The sequence below is a fragment of the Diadema setosum genome, chromosome 19, assembly GCF_964275005.1.
Source record: "Diadema setosum chromosome 19, eeDiaSeto1, whole genome shotgun sequence".
NCBI classification, from domain to species: domain Eukaryota; kingdom Metazoa; phylum Echinodermata; class Echinoidea; order Diadematoida; family Diadematidae; genus Diadema; species Diadema setosum.
The window spans coordinates 852,417-871,796 of NC_092703.1; the positions used below are offsets into that span (position 1 = coordinate 852,417).

The 19,380-nt window shown below is 38.5% G+C and overlaps 1 protein-coding gene across 2 annotated transcripts; it reads left to right on the plus strand.

The window, feature by feature from the left end:
- The first annotated feature begins 466 nt into the window (after positions 1–466).
- Positions 467–18,061, plus strand: LOC140242806 (uncharacterized). Of its 2 annotated transcripts, XR_011902153.1 has the most exons (4): positions 467–1,277; positions 2,652–2,724; positions 3,652–3,957; positions 17,328–18,061. XR_011902153.1 is itself a non-coding variant. In XM_072322562.1 (3 exons), the coding sequence occupies exons 1-3, from the start codon at positions 619–621 to the stop codon at positions 3,832–3,834; spliced, it is 915 nt and encodes a 304-aa protein (XP_072178663.1). In that variant the 5' UTR covers positions 467–618; the 3' UTR covers positions 3,835–3,964. The 2 variants fall into 2 exon arrangements, 1 of the variants encoding a protein (XP_072178663.1); XM_072322562.1 differs by lacking the exon at positions 17,328–18,061 and having other exon boundaries at positions 3,652–3,964.
- Positions 18,062–19,380: the final 1,319 nt, after the last annotated feature.

Genomic DNA, 19,380 nt, shown 5'->3' on the forward strand with positions numbered 1-19,380 from the left:
TCTCAAATTTCGCTCGCTCGATCAAATTGTAAACAGTGCCAGTACTAGAGCGCGCGCGCGTACGAGCGCATAGTCTCAAAACCAGAACACTTTTCTTAATTTTAAAGGTTTATTCATCTAATTGCACCCTTTTCACAATCAAATACTTGTATCATCACAAAAATTACCAGAGGTATTCGCTCTTTTAATTTTCATTGTGATTAAAAAAGCTGAAAATACTTACTTTTAAAACGAATGTAGCCGATACAGCGGATAAGAGATAGACAAGAGACTACGTCCATAAACAATTTGTACAGCACATGTTGGGCATAATCTGAGTATGAGAGGTGTCAGAACTATACCTTCTGAGACTGTAAATTCCTGATTATAAATTGCCTATATATTTCATTTCGGAAAAAGTGTTTGTGAACGCTGGAAGACCCAGCTTTTAGCATCTACCTTTGCAGCGCAGGACTTATAGCTTGGCAGCAGTAAGTTTAATGCGTTAGAAACAGCCGGCAGCCCATATCGCTGCAGCGATCCGGCCGGCGGAGGTTTGGTTAGCTCAGCCAGAGAATTGGGGGAAAGGCGCTCTCACAACCCGTAGGCCGATTTCTGAAGAGTGGGGGCTGTGGAACCATGGCACTGGTATTCAAATTGGCGCACAATGCGAACACTGCTACCTCTCTAAGTGCAGTCATGGGCATATTCCACCGGACAATTTTGACGAAGTGTGTTATAATAGATCGACTAAGATTCTCTCCATGTTTATGCGGCCTTGCTTGCACTCGGAGTCTCGGTCAAGAATGTAGAGAACAACCGCCGGTCGTATCCACCAAGCCAAGCTTCACATCTTTTGACTCGGCGGAAATTATCAAGCAGCAGAAATTTATATCACGTGCACAAGCTGTTAGTGTTACATTCATGCCGTCTCTCAGTCGTGCCGGTATGAAATCATTGTATGGGATTCAAACTAACTTGGGCCAGTATTCTCACTCCTTGTCCACAAGAGCAGTGTTAGTGCAGCCATGTCAACTGAGGCATTATTCCATGAAGAAATCCAAGTCCAAAACATCCTTTAAGTCGAAGAATAAGGCTCGCAATCTTGAAGACCAAGACTCCAGTGATGAGAGTAGCAGTGAGGATGAGGAGGAAGAGGAGGAGGAGGAGGAGGATTGGAAACCGGATGATGATGATGAGGTGGATGAGGCCAAAAGGGACTGGAAAGATCTCAAGATGAGTGTGCCTTCCCTCAGGATTGATGCCATCTTGAGTGCTGGTCTAGGAATTTCAAGAAAGTGAGAGTCCCTAAGTTATCCATGTACCTAGATTGCAACAAGACAGCAACAGTATAAAACAGCTGCTACAGCAACAATATTGTCATTTAAATACCATCATCACCATTTCCAACGTGATAATGTAGTGTATTATAGGATTGTGACGTAGATGCGCCTGTTTTATATCCAATGTGACATATTATTTAAGCTTTGCAGCGTTTACGTGAATGTTACCACAACTTATGTTGCGAAATATTGTATTGCATTTAATGTTGCATATGACTAATAGCAATTAAAGATGCACTAATAAAGATAATATAAACTTCGTTTGAATAGAAATAGAAAGTCGGTTAAGTGAGAAACAGTGAGGTGACAAGACCACAGTATTTACTTGTCTGCAAATGTATCTGGATTTGAGTTGATTAGCTGGGATTAAATGACCATTTTGCATCCATCAAAAAAACTGATGAGCTTCCACTGAGCTACGCCTGCCCTAGTGTATAATTGATATGTGTGTAGCATATGACTCCTCATGAGATTCCCTTCAATAACTGCATTGTTTTTATAAAGGGCTATCATGTTGTTATGTAGAATGGTTCTTCATACATATTGATATCATTTTAAATGTTTGTTGAATTTATACAGTGCACTCCTGTTATAACGAACACGGTTATAATGAAATTCCAGTTACAACGAAGTAAAATTTAGGGCCGCGGCATTGTCAACTCTATGTATTTTTATTGTTTATTCGTTCGGTTATAACGAAATTTCGATATAGCGAAAGAAAATTGCCGGTCCCGAGGACTTTGTTATAACGGGAGTCCACAGTACTTAATTGTTATATGAGGTATATCATCTACCTGGTGCAATGTTGTCATGTTGATAAGAAAACAATGATCATTACATTCTGCTAATCATGAAGATTTGCATCACATTTCTCTGTGAAATTTCAATTATTTGGTTGGTACAGAACATCAACTTACGATACATATCTAAATGTATATCATCGCTACATGGTAATTTAAGCCTTGTGGTGTTTAACAGATGATATCAGCTTACCATTTTCATTCAGTGTTGAAGACATTCAGAGGAATAGAAATTGCAATACAAATGTACTGACTTTGTTTTCATGTTTTTTATTTTTTTGGGGGGGGGGGTCGGGGTTGGGTATTTTTAGTTGAGATCCAAATGGAACTGTTCTACATGACCTTACTTTTCTTTTCGATTCCTATTCATATGTCAAATTCCCATTTTCCCTGCATGTTCATTTACTATACAAGATCTTGTCCTGGACAATGTAGGTCTTTATTGATGTAACGATTCTGTTACTGTATTTCTATTGTGTTGTTAAATGTCTTTGAATGTTTTCATTTGTTGTTTGAAACACTTGAACAGGAAGGTGGAAGATGCTTTTCTCAGTGCAAAGTTGAGGCACAATGGACAGAAGGTCACAAAAAAGAGCAAACAGGTGAGGCTCTGATTATCAACTTTGGTGTGCTACCAGAGTGAACTGCCTGATACTATAGGTGTGTTAATAATTGAAAAGGGGACTCTATGACACACCTAAACACACTATTAAAAAAAAAAGCATTCTAGAAAATCTGCTAGAAACACAATATCTCATTCATTTTATGATCCCAAACTTTACCATTTTATAATGTAGATGAAGTTTTGTTCTTTCAGAAAATATGGAAAACTAAAAATTGTCAAGGTTAACCCATTTCACCAATTTTGAGCCCTGACACAAAATCAGTGTTTGCGGCTTTTTGTTGGTTTTGTGATGCACGGTCACAGACATTGTAGGCCTACATATATGTATATGATGGGTGAAGTTGTGACTTGTGCATGTTTTGGATTAAAGTGAGGAAGAGTTGCGCAGGGTCCGCCGTCAGCCTCATCACTCTCTTGTCCTGGCCCATCTATTTCCAGCGGCAAGACTAAAGACAGCTGGAGATAAGTCAGGATGCAAGAGAGTGAGGCTGACGACCCTACACAACTCTTCCTCACTTTAATCCAATTCACATGCAAGTCACAACTTCACTCGTCATATATGTCTGTGACCGTGCATATATAAAATTCTATACCAACAAAAAGTTGCACACACTGACACAAAATCAGTGTGTGTGACTTTTTGTTGCTTTTGTATACATACACACACAAAAAAAAAAAAATTAAAAAGAATTGTGTAGGGCCTAGATAGTGAAATTTGCAATTATTTAAAAACTATGTTGATTTGATATAGACACACATTAACTAAGGCATACATGTTGAGTAACAGTTATTTGTTGACTTGCAAAGTTTTGATTGTATGCAGTTCCCCTTAAATCTATAATAAAAGAGGAGATAAATGAGAGGGATATTTTAGTTGCTGTTTCTTATGCTATTTTTTTAACAGGTGGTTGAGGGTGACATTTTGGATGTGGTCCGAGATGAGAAAGTGGCTCCCAAGGATGACGACCAAAGAGTGGTAGTCATGAGAGTAGCTGTGATGAGGGTCAAAGATGAAAGGTCAGCCTCGGATCGCATACCCGTCAGGTTACGGCGATGGAAGCGACTGGAACTACCCCACAAGAAGTGATACCGTAGATTCTTGAGACTTTCATCTTCTGGAAGTGCAGTTAACTTTGCCCTTGTCATATTCATGGCAAAATTCAAAGCATCTGCCTGGAGACAGAATTAAGGACAGACTTGGCTTCTAAAGGTGAAGATGGTGGATTGAAAATTTTATTTTTGAAAAGTTTATCTGTTGTTCCTTTGATTTTGATGTCTTCTATGCAGTCACATAAATACACATATAGTATATTACAAAGCTTTGCCAGGTTTTAATTTTCGTGAATTTGGGGAGTTGGGTGCTATTTGTGAATTTACAAACGCACAAAATTGATTCTAATCCGGACATGAATATGACCTGCATGCATATTATACATTTCTCTTTACTCCACAATTGCCAATTTATCCACTCACTAAATTTTGGAAAGTCACAATTTGAGAAAAAATAGACTCACTTGCTGTACAGTAATTCAAAAGTTTGTGAAATGTCCATGTTTGATGTGCTGTGGAATCACAATTCCGAAGTTGCCATCTAAACATTAGGAATCATTATTTATCTGCGTATTTCACCATGTGTCAGGTGTTCTTTGCCAAGAGGTATTGACCAGGCATTTTGTCAAAATGTAATTCTGCGTACATAGGAAGATTTTACTGCAACAATTGTTTGATTCACTTCATTGAATGCTCAAGCAGTCCACTGGGTTAACAGCCTGTTACCAAATACCAGGAAAGTATTATTCTTACATAAAACTCTTATATCTGTCCTGTTATGCCTGCTTTGCTGAGCACTGTGAACTCCCAAAGAGAAGGTGCACAACCACTGGACACCCTCTCATAAAGATGATCTGAGATTTGATCACAAATGGCTAGAATTTGTTTGTTGTCAAAGCCTTCATTCACAAAATTCTTGAGTTGCCAATTGTAAGTTTTGTTAACCTGTTGAGGACGGACTGATTTTTGCCACAATCCGCATTTCCCATAGATGCCTGCCAGAGTATACTAGGGACTCGTCCTCAGTGGGTTAACTACTGATAGAATGTGGACATGTGTCCCTAGAGTTTTGATTGGGAGTGTGTGAAAATCACAGGATTTTGTTTTAATGTTTAGAAATACACTGTAGATGTAATGTGCAGGAGTGTTGGCACGCCATGAAAAGGTGGATGGAAATGTTTGGTATTGATGTGAAGTTTTATCAGGAGAGGGTCTGAGGAGGAGGATTAGAATGTGTGCTGTTACATTATGTGAATGATAAATTCTTGACATTGTCGGGAAAAAATAAGAACTTCAGAAAGCTACACTCAATATGCATTGTATTCACATGTTAAATCCCTCTTGGACCTGCTTTCTTTTAAACGTTTAAATATGAAGATATTTCCTCTTAAGAAGTACACAGGAACAGGCGTCCTCAAAAGTGGAAATTTTTAAGGTGTTGAAATTTTTTGCGCAATATGAAACTTGTGCAACAAGAGATCCGGGGGTCTTGCGCTCACCTGAGTATCGCAAGTTCACCTTTCATGCAGTAACTAATCTAAATTACACATAGCTCTACCAAAATTTGACCAGGCATTCTCAAGTAGAAGATGGAAATGTACAATTAGGGCCCAAATTTGGATTCCCCCCCCCCCCCCAACTCATAGTATTAATTTTAGCTCTATCACCTCTGGTTCTAAAGAAGATTTTTTTTTTCTTCTTAGATTCCTTAATTTGGGGGGATTGGGGGCCCCCAAAGGGATGCTACCTAGTACTGCCAAGTTTGGTGAAAATTCATCATGAGGTTTCCAAGAAAAACATGAAAATGCACAATTTAGGCCCCAATTTGGACCTCCCCACCCCTCCCCCCTGCCCCCAAGGGGGGCTCCCTTGGATCTGCTATGAGCAAGAAACTACAGTCATTAATGTACTAACTCATAGTATTAACTTAGCTGTATCACTTCTGATTCTAGAGAAAATTTTTAAAGAAATTTGATTTTGGGAGGTTTGTGCCCCTTGGGTGCCTCCAGGTGGGACAGGGTGCCCGTTTGAGCAAATTGTGATCCTATGCCCCTAGGGATGCTACCTGCCAAGTTTGATGAAAATGTATCATGGGGTTCTCAAGAAGAAGATGGAAATGCACAATTTAGGCCCCATTAGGACCCCTCCCCTGGGTCCTGAGGGGGGCACCCCTAATTCCGCCATGAACAGAGCTACCAAGTCTCACGCATTCTGCGTGAGACTCAAGCATTTAGGGGCCGTCTCACGATCTCACACATGGCACCCATTTTTCTCACGCATCGGGCAAAGTCTGCAACTTGGGCCTATAAATAAGGAGCATAGCTCAAAAGATTAAAGTGATAGTTGCAATTGAAGGTATATTTCCCTTTTGTCTCTCAAAATAAGTACAAAAATAGTCACTTAAGTATGCACCTGATCGCACCATTAAGAGCTAAAAATTGAAAAAGCTCCCTACCGTGGGAGGCCACCGGGGGAGAAACCCCTCCCACACCCTCGCTTGCTGGCACATTCGCGCGCCGAGATGCCGAGCGATGTCGAGTCATGAAAATCTCACTCATAAAAATTTCTTGAACTTGGCATCCCTGCATGAATGAGCTTGAAACTACAGTCATCAGTGTACTAACTCATAGTATTAACTTAGCTGTATCACTTCTGGTTCTAGAGAAGAAGAATTCTAACGATACCTTAATTTTGGGAGGTTTGGACCCCCACCCCAGGCGTGGGGCATGGTGCCCCGTTTTAACAAATTGAGATCCTAACCCCATAGGGGTGCTACCTGCCAAGTTTGGTGAAAATCCATTATGAGGTTCTCAAGAAGAAGATGAAAATGTATAATTTAGGCCCCCATTTGGATCCCCTACCCGCCTTAAGTGGGGCACCCCTGGATCTGCCATGAACAAATTTGACTCTACAGTCATTAATGTACTAACTCATAGTATTAACTTAGCTCTATCACTTATGGTTATAGAAAAGAAGATTTTTAAAGATTCCCCTCCCGGGGCCCCCTGGGTGGGGCATGGTGCCCTTTTTAACAAATTGAAATCCGAACCCCCTAGGGATGCTACTTGCCAAGTTTTGTGAAAATCGGTCTTGGGGTTTTCAACAAAAAGATAAAAATGAAAAAAGTTTATGCATGACGCACGACAGACGGCGGACAAAGAAGGATCACAATAGCTCACTTGAGCCTTTGGCTCAGGTGAGCTACAAAAAAAAAGCATGCCAATATACATGTTGTATTTGCTTGATATATTTTGACCATTATGAAATGTTTTCATTCTGCAGAATTACAACCACACAAAATCTGTGTTTCCCAGCCCAGGGGGAAAACCTACTTGTGCAAAATATCCACTTTTGCAGTATTTTATCTATCACTTTGAACTGAATGTATTTCAGTATGTGGAATCCATTTGCCATGTGTTAGTTGTGGCTACACTATGTTTGACAAGACTTAGGCAAACATACATGTACTTGTTAACAAGAGCAAGATTAAAGGTATGCATAAGATTTATTGAACAGGTTCATGTAGTTAGAATGAAGGTAGGTTTTGGTGTGTTCCACCTTTTTTGATCAAGCACATTGATACATAATGATGGAAATGAAAGTGAAACACAGTATACTGGGTAGAACAAGAATACTGTACATTGTATACTGCATATGAGACAGTGAAAATACAGTGTATACAAAATGTATGCCTTTAATAGTACATGTACTAAAGAATATTATTGTACAGTTAGGAAGTAGTGGTGTCACAGACTGTAGTTGATCTGTCTTGATCTGTATTGATGACCTATGTGATGTTGTGTCTTCCATACTTTATTTATCATCATGATATCCAAACAGAACACACAACAATCGATACATAATAAACATATGCTCAGCTCTGTCTTTCCCTGTTTGCGATTAACTTGTGTAATTGATTCATGCTTTAGTTGTGTGTATGTGTGATTAGGAGTGAAGAATGTATGTGGGTATTACACTTGAGTGTATGCATGCATGAATTAAGTTATGATATACTGTACAGCGTATGTGTTGGACATCTAAAAAAATCTGTAAAATCCCATGAAAACCATGAGGTTCACTATGAGAGCCTCATTTCACAGGCCTTTACCAATATCTACTGCCTTGGATTTGCATAGTGCCTACTGACCTTGAAAATGTTCAGAAGACAACTGAATGAACAGTATTACTCAGTGTCTGGATATAAACCTACCAGGTTCATAGTCTCTTGGCCAGCACAACTACCGGTACATTTGTATGTACATGTACAACTCGGTCTCGGGGGAAGTGCAGTGGACCCTTGTTATGAAGAGCTCATAATATACATGTACAACAAAATACTCTTAGAAAAAGGTGGTTTTACTGGTCCCACTCTTCATATTTCTTTGTTTTCATACCTTGATAATAAGGTGAGAAACGGCATATGTGCGTACTAGGTAACAACACTAATCATCTTGGGGTATGTTTCATGAAGTCATCACATAAAAGTCTTCACATAAATATCAGAATGGCCAAAGTCGCTTACATGTATGATTTTTGTAGCCACATTAGACTTTAAAATCCATTTCAAGAAGTCTCTCATAAGTGTCTCTTATGAAAGAAAAGTCTCTGATAAGATTTTCACGGAACAGACCCCTGGTTTCTAGGTCTTCATTATAACATACATACTGTAAAAGTGGCCATATTCTTGATACATGTACTGTATGACCCTTCTCAGCAACATTCAGTCCATGTTTGTTATGCGATATGGGTGGATGAATAAGACTGCTATGGCAAATTGTAGAGCTCATGTACACTACTATTGGTACTGTACTTATATATTTGTATTTAAACACAAACACACACACTGTCCAATGACAGACATTCAATCATATTTCAGACAACAGTGCCATGAAATGCTCAAAACTTCAATATAGAAGTGTTAAATTTTACTCTACAATGTATTTGCAAGAAAAGCTTTCACTACCTCAGTGCTTAAGTTAAAGAAAGATAGTTTTATTGTGAAGGATACCCACTGTTTTATCAAGGACAAAAACTTCTATACATAATGTTTGAATTTTTATTTCCAAGATATGCTGATCTACATAAAATTGAATGCCATATACATACAACATGTAGTACAGCCATGTGATATTGAAAAAATCATTACAACCCATCATTGTAAAGTACAGTGTAGTATATGATGATGAGCAAATGTAAACTACATTGCACCATACTAGAACAAATGTCTCAAAGGAAAGTGATAATGCAAATGAATTCTCAGTTGCTAGACGCTTATAAATGGTTGCCCCTAGCCACACACATCATACAGTCCAAAACACATGACCTGGGTAAGAGACACAATGTAAATGGTCAAGATCAGCGGTGATAACTGATCTTGTTAGTGGTTCTGCTTTGGATTCTCATTGAAAATATGTGTTGTAGCACAGATATATTTGACCTGATCAGGATTTGTGGAATACATTTGAATACTTCTATTGCACATGTATGTAACTTTTTGAATCACTCAAAAAGTTCATTAGCACACACAAATAGAGATGGCCAAAGACATCCACTGAATTTGAATAAGAGTGGCAACAGCCTAGCTGTGTGAAATGTATGATTACACCACCTTCATGTAATCTTGCCTACCCTGGGGTATACATTTAACCATAATACTGTTTGTGAACATGTACACACAACATACATGTACTGCTTTACTTGAATCACTGTTACCACGTCTGATCCATTCAGCCAGTAAATGCTTCCAAGTTTCAAACCAGAATAGAATGCTTGATTGCAACTATATTTAATAGTTTTCAAATGGCATAGATAGAAATAACTGTGTCAATAAAATATACCGCATTTCTTTTTCACTACAAGTATGGTGCTATTAAAATGACGGTGCAGAATATGACCAGCGATATTATGCCACTAGTTTGAATACATTGCACTAGTATACACGTACACTGTACTGTAAAACCAAAAATATTTGCGGCATAAAATTCTTGCCAATTGGAGCCGATGGTCTTTTTCGCAACATGACATTTTTGTGATTTACCACTGGCATTCAATACACATAGCGTAGACAAGAATATTCATGTGCAGTTTAATTTCACAAATTTTGGCTCCTTACAAAAACTTGAAAATTGCTGGTTTTACAGTACTATGGAGTATTCTACGAGTGGGTGAATGATATATGAATATTCATGTGCAGTTTAATTTCACAAATTTTGGCTCCCTACAAAAACTTGGAAATTGCTGGTTTTACAGTACTATGGAGTATTCTAAGAGTGGGTGAATGATCTATGAATAGAAACCTTCTGGGTGGCAGTATATAAGAAAGAGACTTGATACAATGATTTTTTTCCTACCAAAACTTTGTGAAATCCTCACCCCAATTTATTTGACTCTAAAGTATTCTGAAAGAAAACAGAGGAAATGAAAAGTATTTGAACAGATCATAGAAGATTTCCCAGTACTATTGAAATGTAAAATCTATTCAAATTCAACATTTGTACATATAGTTCATGATCTACATGTACTCTTACAGTAGAGTATGATGTTCTATTCTGTCCAAACACCATAAAATATTAAAGCATAAATTCAAAGTTCAAACACAGGCACAACAATATCTAATATGTATACATGATGTACATAATAGCTTAAGTATACGTGTATATTAAATGATAAAATATTGATAGAAAAAACAGATTATATCCAAATAGAGTTCTCAAAAAATTAAAATTTCATCTTCCACCATTTAGAATTTGTTTGCAATACAGCCAAAAGTTTGACCAAGAAACTTGTTTAGCTGACTCGATTTGCCTGGAGAACAAGATGCTTTGAGGTATTACAGGTGTAAAATTATTTTGATTGTACAACATGACTTTCATTTCTGAAGCGCCCTCCCCATTCAGTGGTAGGTAGGTAGACCATTACATGACAATTGATCGTGCCCTAGCAATCATATCTTACCAGCTGCATGCAAATTATGCAGCAGCAATGATCTGATATGCACTGATTTCACATGTTATTCACACATTATTTGACACATACATGTAATTGTATGCATATGGGTACATTCTGGAGCAAAAATGAATAGTTTTGCAGGCATATGAGAACTATATTTTCACTTATCTAGTATAAGATTACAATCACAATTCATACACATGATTACAATTATTAAGACAATTTTCTATTGTCTGAAAGAGGCCTGATTTTCTACATTCAAGCATCTGAACATTATGTAACTCAAATCAAGACCACAATCATGATTCATACCTGTACACATGATTGCCAAAGATAACATTCTGTGTCTGAAAGAGCTCTCATTTTCTATATTAGAGCATCTGAATGGTGCATAACTCAAATCGAGATTACCTCACAATTTATTAACATGACTGTATCAGTTTTTTCTATCATCTGAAAGTCTTCTTAGTGGTGCAGCAGGAATGTGACATTGTTGATTTCTTCATCAAGTCCTTGTGATGTTTCAAATTTGGCCACACATGCACTGTACAATACACTAAATCTGGCATATTGGTCAGTTACTGCAAACTAATGCTTGCAGGAACTTCCTGTAAAATCTGTTGGGAGAGTGTTCAATTGCCACTGACAAAATGTCATTCATACACCTACAGGTGCTGAGATATTTAGATCGCAGCATACTCCCGAAAATATGCAATAGTCATACCCTGTGTTGTGCTCTATACAATGTACAAAAACAGCCTCAGTGTGCCAAACTTAAATAAAGTTGTGCAAAGTGCCAATGAGCCTTCCTAACCTGATACGCAGATTATAAAAAGTGTACACACATGTATAATTCACATTTACTATTATATCACATAGGCTAATGCACAGAAAGGTAAGACAGTATAGTTCACAAAATAAGAAATGCATATTTTCTTCACACTACAGTGCACTCCTGCTACAATGAACATGGTTATAATGAAAATTTTGTAACAACAAGGTAAAAATTCAGGTCCCAAAACTATTGTTTAAACATCATTAAATACACTTCACTTCTCGGCAATAATGAAATTTCAGTATATTGAAATAAAAATGCCAGTCCTAAGGACTTTGTTGTATAGGGAGTCACCTGTAAATAAAACTGTATTCAACATGTACATGTACATATTGAAAACACCTAAAACAATTTACAAATTGCTTACTAATGGCCAAAGAAATCTTAATCAAAGAGTTTAAAATATCCTTTGGAAATCTAAATATACCATTTCAAATGAATAATTGCAATATGTTCTAAAATGTGAAAACAAAAAAAAAATAAACAAAAACATGGAATACAGCAGATGTGACTCAATTTGTATCCATGTGTCCTACATTTCACTTTGTACTGTACACATACAATATCTGATATCTATCTTGCATATTAATGAGCACAATTGTTGTAAAATGACATGTCAGACAAATAGAATTGCACAAATAAAGAAAGAATTAGAATTGCAATGCTGCTTTATTGCAGTAACATTATCTACACTGGGTAATTTACCATTAAATGCTACCCTCCCCCCAGCAGAAAATAGTGCTAACTTACTGTTCTACACATCACAGCATATATGTACACTGTATGTTGTCTGGAACATTCTATGTGCGAAATGCTCCACTCATCTGGAGGGCCACTTCTAAAGTCTTGTGAATGCACTGCAAACTTGAGAAGTAAACAGCAGCATTTTTGTAAATCCTCATGGTTAGACGATCAAGGTGAAATAGGTATCCTGACTTAACCCTAAAAAGACTGGGGGGGCCTAAAAGGCCCCCCCTTGACATTTCGCGCGATTACTCTGCAACACGCAATGCTCTCGCCGCGATGCTCTATGACTTTTTTCTTTCAAGTTTCCCGCACATTTTGACACCAAATTTGTGACGCCCGGGGGTACGGTTCTGAAGTTACATAACTTTTTGTACATGCACGTGAGGCCGAAAATGGCTCAAAAATGTGATTTTGTGTACAAAGTCAATGCAAATTGAGTTTTTTCACATGGTTCATATAAATATGCTTATTTTTACTCTCAATGGCTAAAATTAATTTGTTTTAGGAGTATTATGCCTCAAAAAGTGTCTGCCACAAATTTTGTTAAAAAACAACAAAAACAAAAGGTCGAAAAAACAAAGAAATAATTAAGAAATTCATAAAACAATAAAATAACTAAGAAATTGATTTTGATACCGAATTTTTTTTCAAGTACATTTGCTAAGAATGCCACAAAGAATAATTAGACCAAAAATGAGCACTTTTGGAGCTTTATTTACTGATTTAGATCAAAGAGTCTGATTTCTCGCATAAATTAGCATAATTAATCAAAATAAAATAAAAGAAGACTATTTTGGAAAATTTAAATATACGATCTTGTAGATTACATCGCACACTACCATTGTGCAAATTTCCGCGGCAATCGCGCGATCCACGGCCGAGATCTTAAGGGGGTGCCCTTTAGGCCCCCCCCCCCCCCCCCAGTCTTTCGAGCTACCAAAATAGTCCAGTCTTTTTAGGGTTAAAATTCTTTTTGTAATACACTAAGTTGTGATCCTTATGAGCAGTTGAAATAGTTAGCTACGATATGTCAAAATTCAGATTTTTTTATTCAAAATACATTTTCATGAAGTATTTATAACATAAAGCTGATATTAAGATTCTGCCAACATAGTAAAATGGACACAGAATTTAGGATAATGCACAATGAAGGCATAAACTTGATAAAATATTTGCTTGATTGTACAAATTAAAAGAGCTATTTCTAGTTAACTACATGTATGCACAGATCTAATAGAAGTATACACCAATATTTTTACAGAGTTCTGCAGCAGTAAAAGTGTTCTGCAGTCAAATGAAGCAATTATCCCACAACAGCTCAAGAGATCACAGCTTTGAAAAAACTAGAAATGTCGCTACAGCGACTGGTTATACCCCCGCAAAACAACATTTCATAAGCTTTGGTCAAAACAACATTTCATAAGCTTTGGTCAAAAAACTGAGGAAGTAGTTAAATCCGCAAGATCTTTCCTTGATCTTCTGCCATTAATATGCCGTTACCATGGCAACGTACTTTCGGGTACTGTCGAAAAATGCGTCTTGCACATCTACAACCAAAGGCACACATCTGTACCAAGTTTCATGGAAATTGGGCAAAAACTGAGGAAGTAGTTTGCAACACAAAATTTTCCATCATTTTGGCTCATAATATGTGAGCTGTTACCATGGCAACATACTTTTTGTCACTGTCAAGAAATGTGTCATGCTGACCTATATCCTAAGACAAACATTCAATATGAATTCCATGAGAATTGGAAGAACACTGATGAAGCAGTTTTGCCATGAAGCATTTTGCCCTACATTTTACCAATAACATGCCGTTACCATGGCAACGCACTTTTTGCCACTGCGGAAATATGTGTCTTGCACATTAACATATTCAGATGAACATCTGTACCTAATTTCATAAAAATTGATCAAAAACTGTGGGAGGAGTTCGCGACGCAAGATTTGTACCCATTTTTGCCCATAATATGCCGTTACCATGGCAACGTACTTTTGGGTACTGTCAAAAAATACGTCTTGCACATCTACAACCCAAGGCACACATCTGTGCCAAGTTTTATGGGAATCGGTTGAAAACTGAGGAAGTAGTTCGCGACGCAAGATTTGCAACGGACCGACCGCCCGACCGCCCGACCGCCCGACCGACCGACCGCCCGACCGACCGACCGCCCGACCGTCCGCTGATTCCTATATACCCCCTTCAAACTTCGTTTGGCGGGGGTATAATTACATTAATTGCACAACTGTTGTAATATTTCACTAATCTTGCTTTATTCCCAAATACTAGGAATCTGGATGTATTCTTTTCTTCACGCAAAAATATTCCAACTTTAAATCTCATGAATCATTTCATGGCATGTCATACAGGCAAACCTTATTTCATGTGTTTGCCATGATACAACCTGATTGTGAAAACAAGGAAGCATACAAGAATTGCATCACTTTAGAGTAATGGGATAATCCAATGTGACATGATGTGAATCATGTATTTAGAATGATAGAATTATACACATCATTATCGTACATTTCAACAATGTAAAATCAATATAGAACATTCTGTGAAATCAAGAACAACACAGATTAGACTAGTAGAGTAGGTTGTTGTTGTTTTTTTCCACTTGCTACAGGAAAAATTATCTTTCCCGCAAACGGGAAACACATATTAAGTGTATGCCCCTTGTCTTTTTCAGAAGTACTCTGTATAAGATGGAAGAGATTCCCCGAGTAAGGTGAATCTCGGAGATTGGTGATTCACACTGCAATGATCCCATGACACCTAGGGTTGGCCTCTAACATGAGGTCATGGGGACATGTAGGAGAGACTCTGATAACTCATTCTCACTGTCGCTGTCAAACCATCCAAAGTTTTCTTCTTTCTGGCCACTGCTCAGCTCACGCCCCAAGCTTTCCTCAGTCTGCTCACCACCATTTTCCTGTGCCGGGTTGGGGCTTGAGTCATAGAGAGGAGAGATCCTGGATCTCTCTCTGTGCCTCTTCTTCCTCGAAAGCCTCAACAAGTGGGCCTTCATTTGCTGAAGAGCCAACAACTTCTTTCTCCACTCATTATTATCATCCTCTAGTGCCGGCCAAGGGTTGAAAGTGCCAGGACTCTGGGCTGAACTGCAGGTAGGCTTCTGCACACTTCTCCCTCTGGAAAAGCTGGATGTGGTGTTGGGCTTCGGTTCTACATGCAAACATTGGATAGCTTGCTGAGCACCATTCTCCTGCATCGGTCCAGGGGCTGGCTTCATGGACCCTTGAGGTCCATGGACCCTTGAGGTCTGTTTCGAATGCATGCTCCATTCCGCACGCACATCATTGTCTCCTCCTATCAAGCCAGGGTTAGGATTACCAGAAGTTGAGCTCCAGGTTTTCTGAACATTTTTCTCCCTGAGTGGCTTGCCTGGAGGGTTTGACGCTGGGTCCTCCAACAAACCCCTCTTTGCTCGATGAGCATTAATCTCTGGTGCAGGTTCTGGGTCAGTGGTGGCTTGATGTGCAGAGTTTTGACGTCTCTTCCTTGATAGCCTGGTTCTTCTGCCTGGGACTACAATTAAAGAAGGAAAAATAAAAGTATCTACTGCACTTGTCTTTGTCCACGATGACGCCTAAACATTCAGTTTTCCAAATATCTGGAGTGTCCCAGTTCTTACTGTCAAACACAAACCATCAATGAGTTGCCTTTGTAGTGCAGTTGTAGCAATGATTACAAGCCTACTGCCTTTCCTCCAAAATGTCATTTTCCCTGTACAATGTGCCTGAGAGACATGGCACATTGTAGTCTGCACAAAAATATTTCTGAATCTCTCCCATGTATTCTGACGCTTGTAAGTTTTCATCAAACAAAGAAACCACTCAAAAGGATAACTGTTGTATAAGGAAAGACATTTAAACCTGTCGGTGATGGACAGTCTTCTGGTATGAAAATATTTTCACTACATCTGAACAGATTTCAATATGATGCATCATGCGTTACCCCGGGGTACCGTAGTACCCCGGGTAACTGCGTTGTGAAGCGCCACCTCACGTCCACTCGATTACAGCCAGAGAAAAATGCATGCACTGTGTGTGCGTGTACATAGCATTCCCATGCCACTGTATGTTATACTATGCGTGCATGGAAGCTGCGATACCACTAGCGTGTGCTTTAGTGCAGTGCAGTGCAGTGCAGTGGCTAGCGCGCGCTAGCTCCAGCACCAAAATAATTTCCTCTTTTTGGCACCCAGGGTACAACCTTTTAAAAAAAATAAGTAATTCAACAAAATGGCTGATTTTTATTTGGTACCCCGGGGATACCATTTATGTCATCATATGATGAAATACAACAAATACCAGATCAGTGAGACCTTCCATGAATTAAAGAAATGACAGAGTTTAGATCATTGAAGTATGAGTAAACTTTCCAACATGGAGTTCCCAAGCCAATGCATTTGCATAAAACCATGGTTATACATCCAGTAACTGGGTTGTTGTGTGCTGGCACCCTATAATATTTTTCGTTTTGAAGTGTTCAGCAAAAGTAATTTTCACATACAACTACTGTAAAAGTGGAAATTTTTGTGGTGTAAAAATTGTCACGTATTTCGCGTAACCAGAAGCTAGCGTGAAAGTAAAAGCAGGCGAATATTTTTGAATGTCATATGTTCCAGTAGTTAATGTCCTGATTAGATGGAATTAAAAATATGTGAAATACATCTTACCCAGCTGAGCGCAAGAAATTACTCACGCAAAAATGCACACTTTTACAGTACAAATTGTAGTTGTAAGTGTATATACATCCATTATCCTCAAAATCACTTCGATCAATCACTATAATAATGATTACTATTATCATTATTATCATTATCATTATTACCATTACTATCATTATTATTATTATCATTACTATTATTATTATTATTACTACTACTACTACTACTACTACTATTATCATTATTATTATCATAGGGTCATCAAATCTGTTTTCACTCTATGTTTGTTTGTTTTTTCTACAGCATTTGAGCAGATTGTTGATATGAGTAGGACCCTCAAAACATGAGCAAGGAACAAACACTATACTCTGGAAGAAGAAGCACAAAGGATTAACTTACCACCTGGTTTCTTGTCTGGAGCTTGGTCCAGTGAGGTGGGAGTCACTAGGGGTGGTGCAGGACCTTTCCCTGAAGACATGGGTGATGTTGTCAGACTACCAGGTTTGTCTTCTGGAGCTCCTGGAGCAATCACAGAAGAAGAGGAAGATGGTGCACATGGTGCAGTAGTTGTTGTGAGTGATCCGAGAGACGATGGTCCACTGGACTTGGACAGAGCTGGTATTTTGGGTCTCTCACAACCTGCCCCAGAATTCACAGAGGAAGCTGGATTACCCTTGCCATGATATGACTGCTGGTCTAGTCTGGGGGCCACTGGGTTCCATGTGGAAGAAGATCTTTGCTCTCGATCTACAGTGACATCAGCGGTGGTCTTGGGCTTGAGAAACACACCTGATGCTGATGATGAACAGGATGGGACAGCAACAGCTTTCATGAGACCTCTGCTGCCTGTGATCGCCGAGTCTCCGTTCACCTGACTCTTCAGTGGGGGTGCTGATGAATGTGAACAATGTGGAATACAGGTGGTCCATGTGTATGTGGTCAATAAATATTTGAAGTTTAAAAGCAATAAACACATGTATATTTAGAGTGAAATCACTTCAACACCTCCAATTCTCACATTACCCGTGTCCAACTCTCTTCCCTCCCAGTGCTCTTTGCCCCTTTCATGCCAAAGCTATAGTGCTATCTCATTACCTCCGCCAAGGGAGGAGGTATGTTTTCGTTACCGTTGGTTTGTTCATTAGTTGGTTAGTTTGTCCATGTGCAAAATAACTCAAGTAGAAATGTCGCTATGGTGACTGGTATGCCTCTGCCATAATGCATGATTCCCCTAATAGGTCTAGAGTACATGTGGACAATGTGTGATTACATTATCACAAAATTGGCAAAATATTAAAATGACATGTTTGTCACAAATGTGTTGAATGTTTACCTTCCTTGACCTACATGTAGGTTTAATTGGTTGCATAGGAGAGCATGTGTTTGGGGATTTAAGGACTTTAACTTTACTTTGACCCTTTCATAAGTTTGTGCATTGAGCAATTTTCAAGGTACAGGTGTGGAGAAAAAGTGCAATTTCTGCATTGAATAGTAAATTGTTAGCATTTTCATGCGGCCTTTGACCCTAAAATTCATAAGAGAATCACTGTCAGGCAGAACTTGCATAAATATGTACTAAGTTTCAAGATAACTTGAGCCACTTCTGAGATATGGAGGAAGGAGGTTTAGCACTTTCACTTGACCTTTGACCTTTTGACCTTTGACCTTTTTTTGGGGAAAAAAAGAACCTTCCCAGAGAATCTCTATTGGGTTATACATGCATACACCAAGTTAAAAAAAAAAAAATCCTGCTGGCATTGCATAATGAGGGAAATAGTAAAATTTTGAAGTTTTGCCCTTGACCTTTGACCCCATGAACCCCAAATTCCCTAGATAATCACTGCCAGTCAGTACATGCATACATACTGTGTTCCATGAAGATATCTTGAACAATTTCCATGATACGGAAAAAATGTGAAATTTTAAAATTTTTACTTGACCTTTTGACCTTTGACCTCATGACCCCCAACTTTCACCAGAGAATTAATTGGGTAATCCATGTATACACTAAGTTTCAAGAAAATATCTTCAGGCACTGCATAGATATGGGGGAAATAGTGAAATTTTAAGTATTTGACCTTGACCTTTGACCTTGAGCATGTGCATCCAAAAGTTGATAGGCACAACTTTACCCCCTATACACATACATGCCAAGTTTCATTAGGATACCTCAAAAGGTTTTTTAGTTACGCTGTCCACAAAATTCATTACGGAAGGACGGACGGAAGGACGGACAACCTGAAAACATAATGCCTCCGGCACCACTTCGTGGCGGAGGCATAAAAATAGTTTAACGGATTGGGATGAAACTTGAAGGAAAGGTTGAGAATGACACAAGTACCAAACGATTAACTTT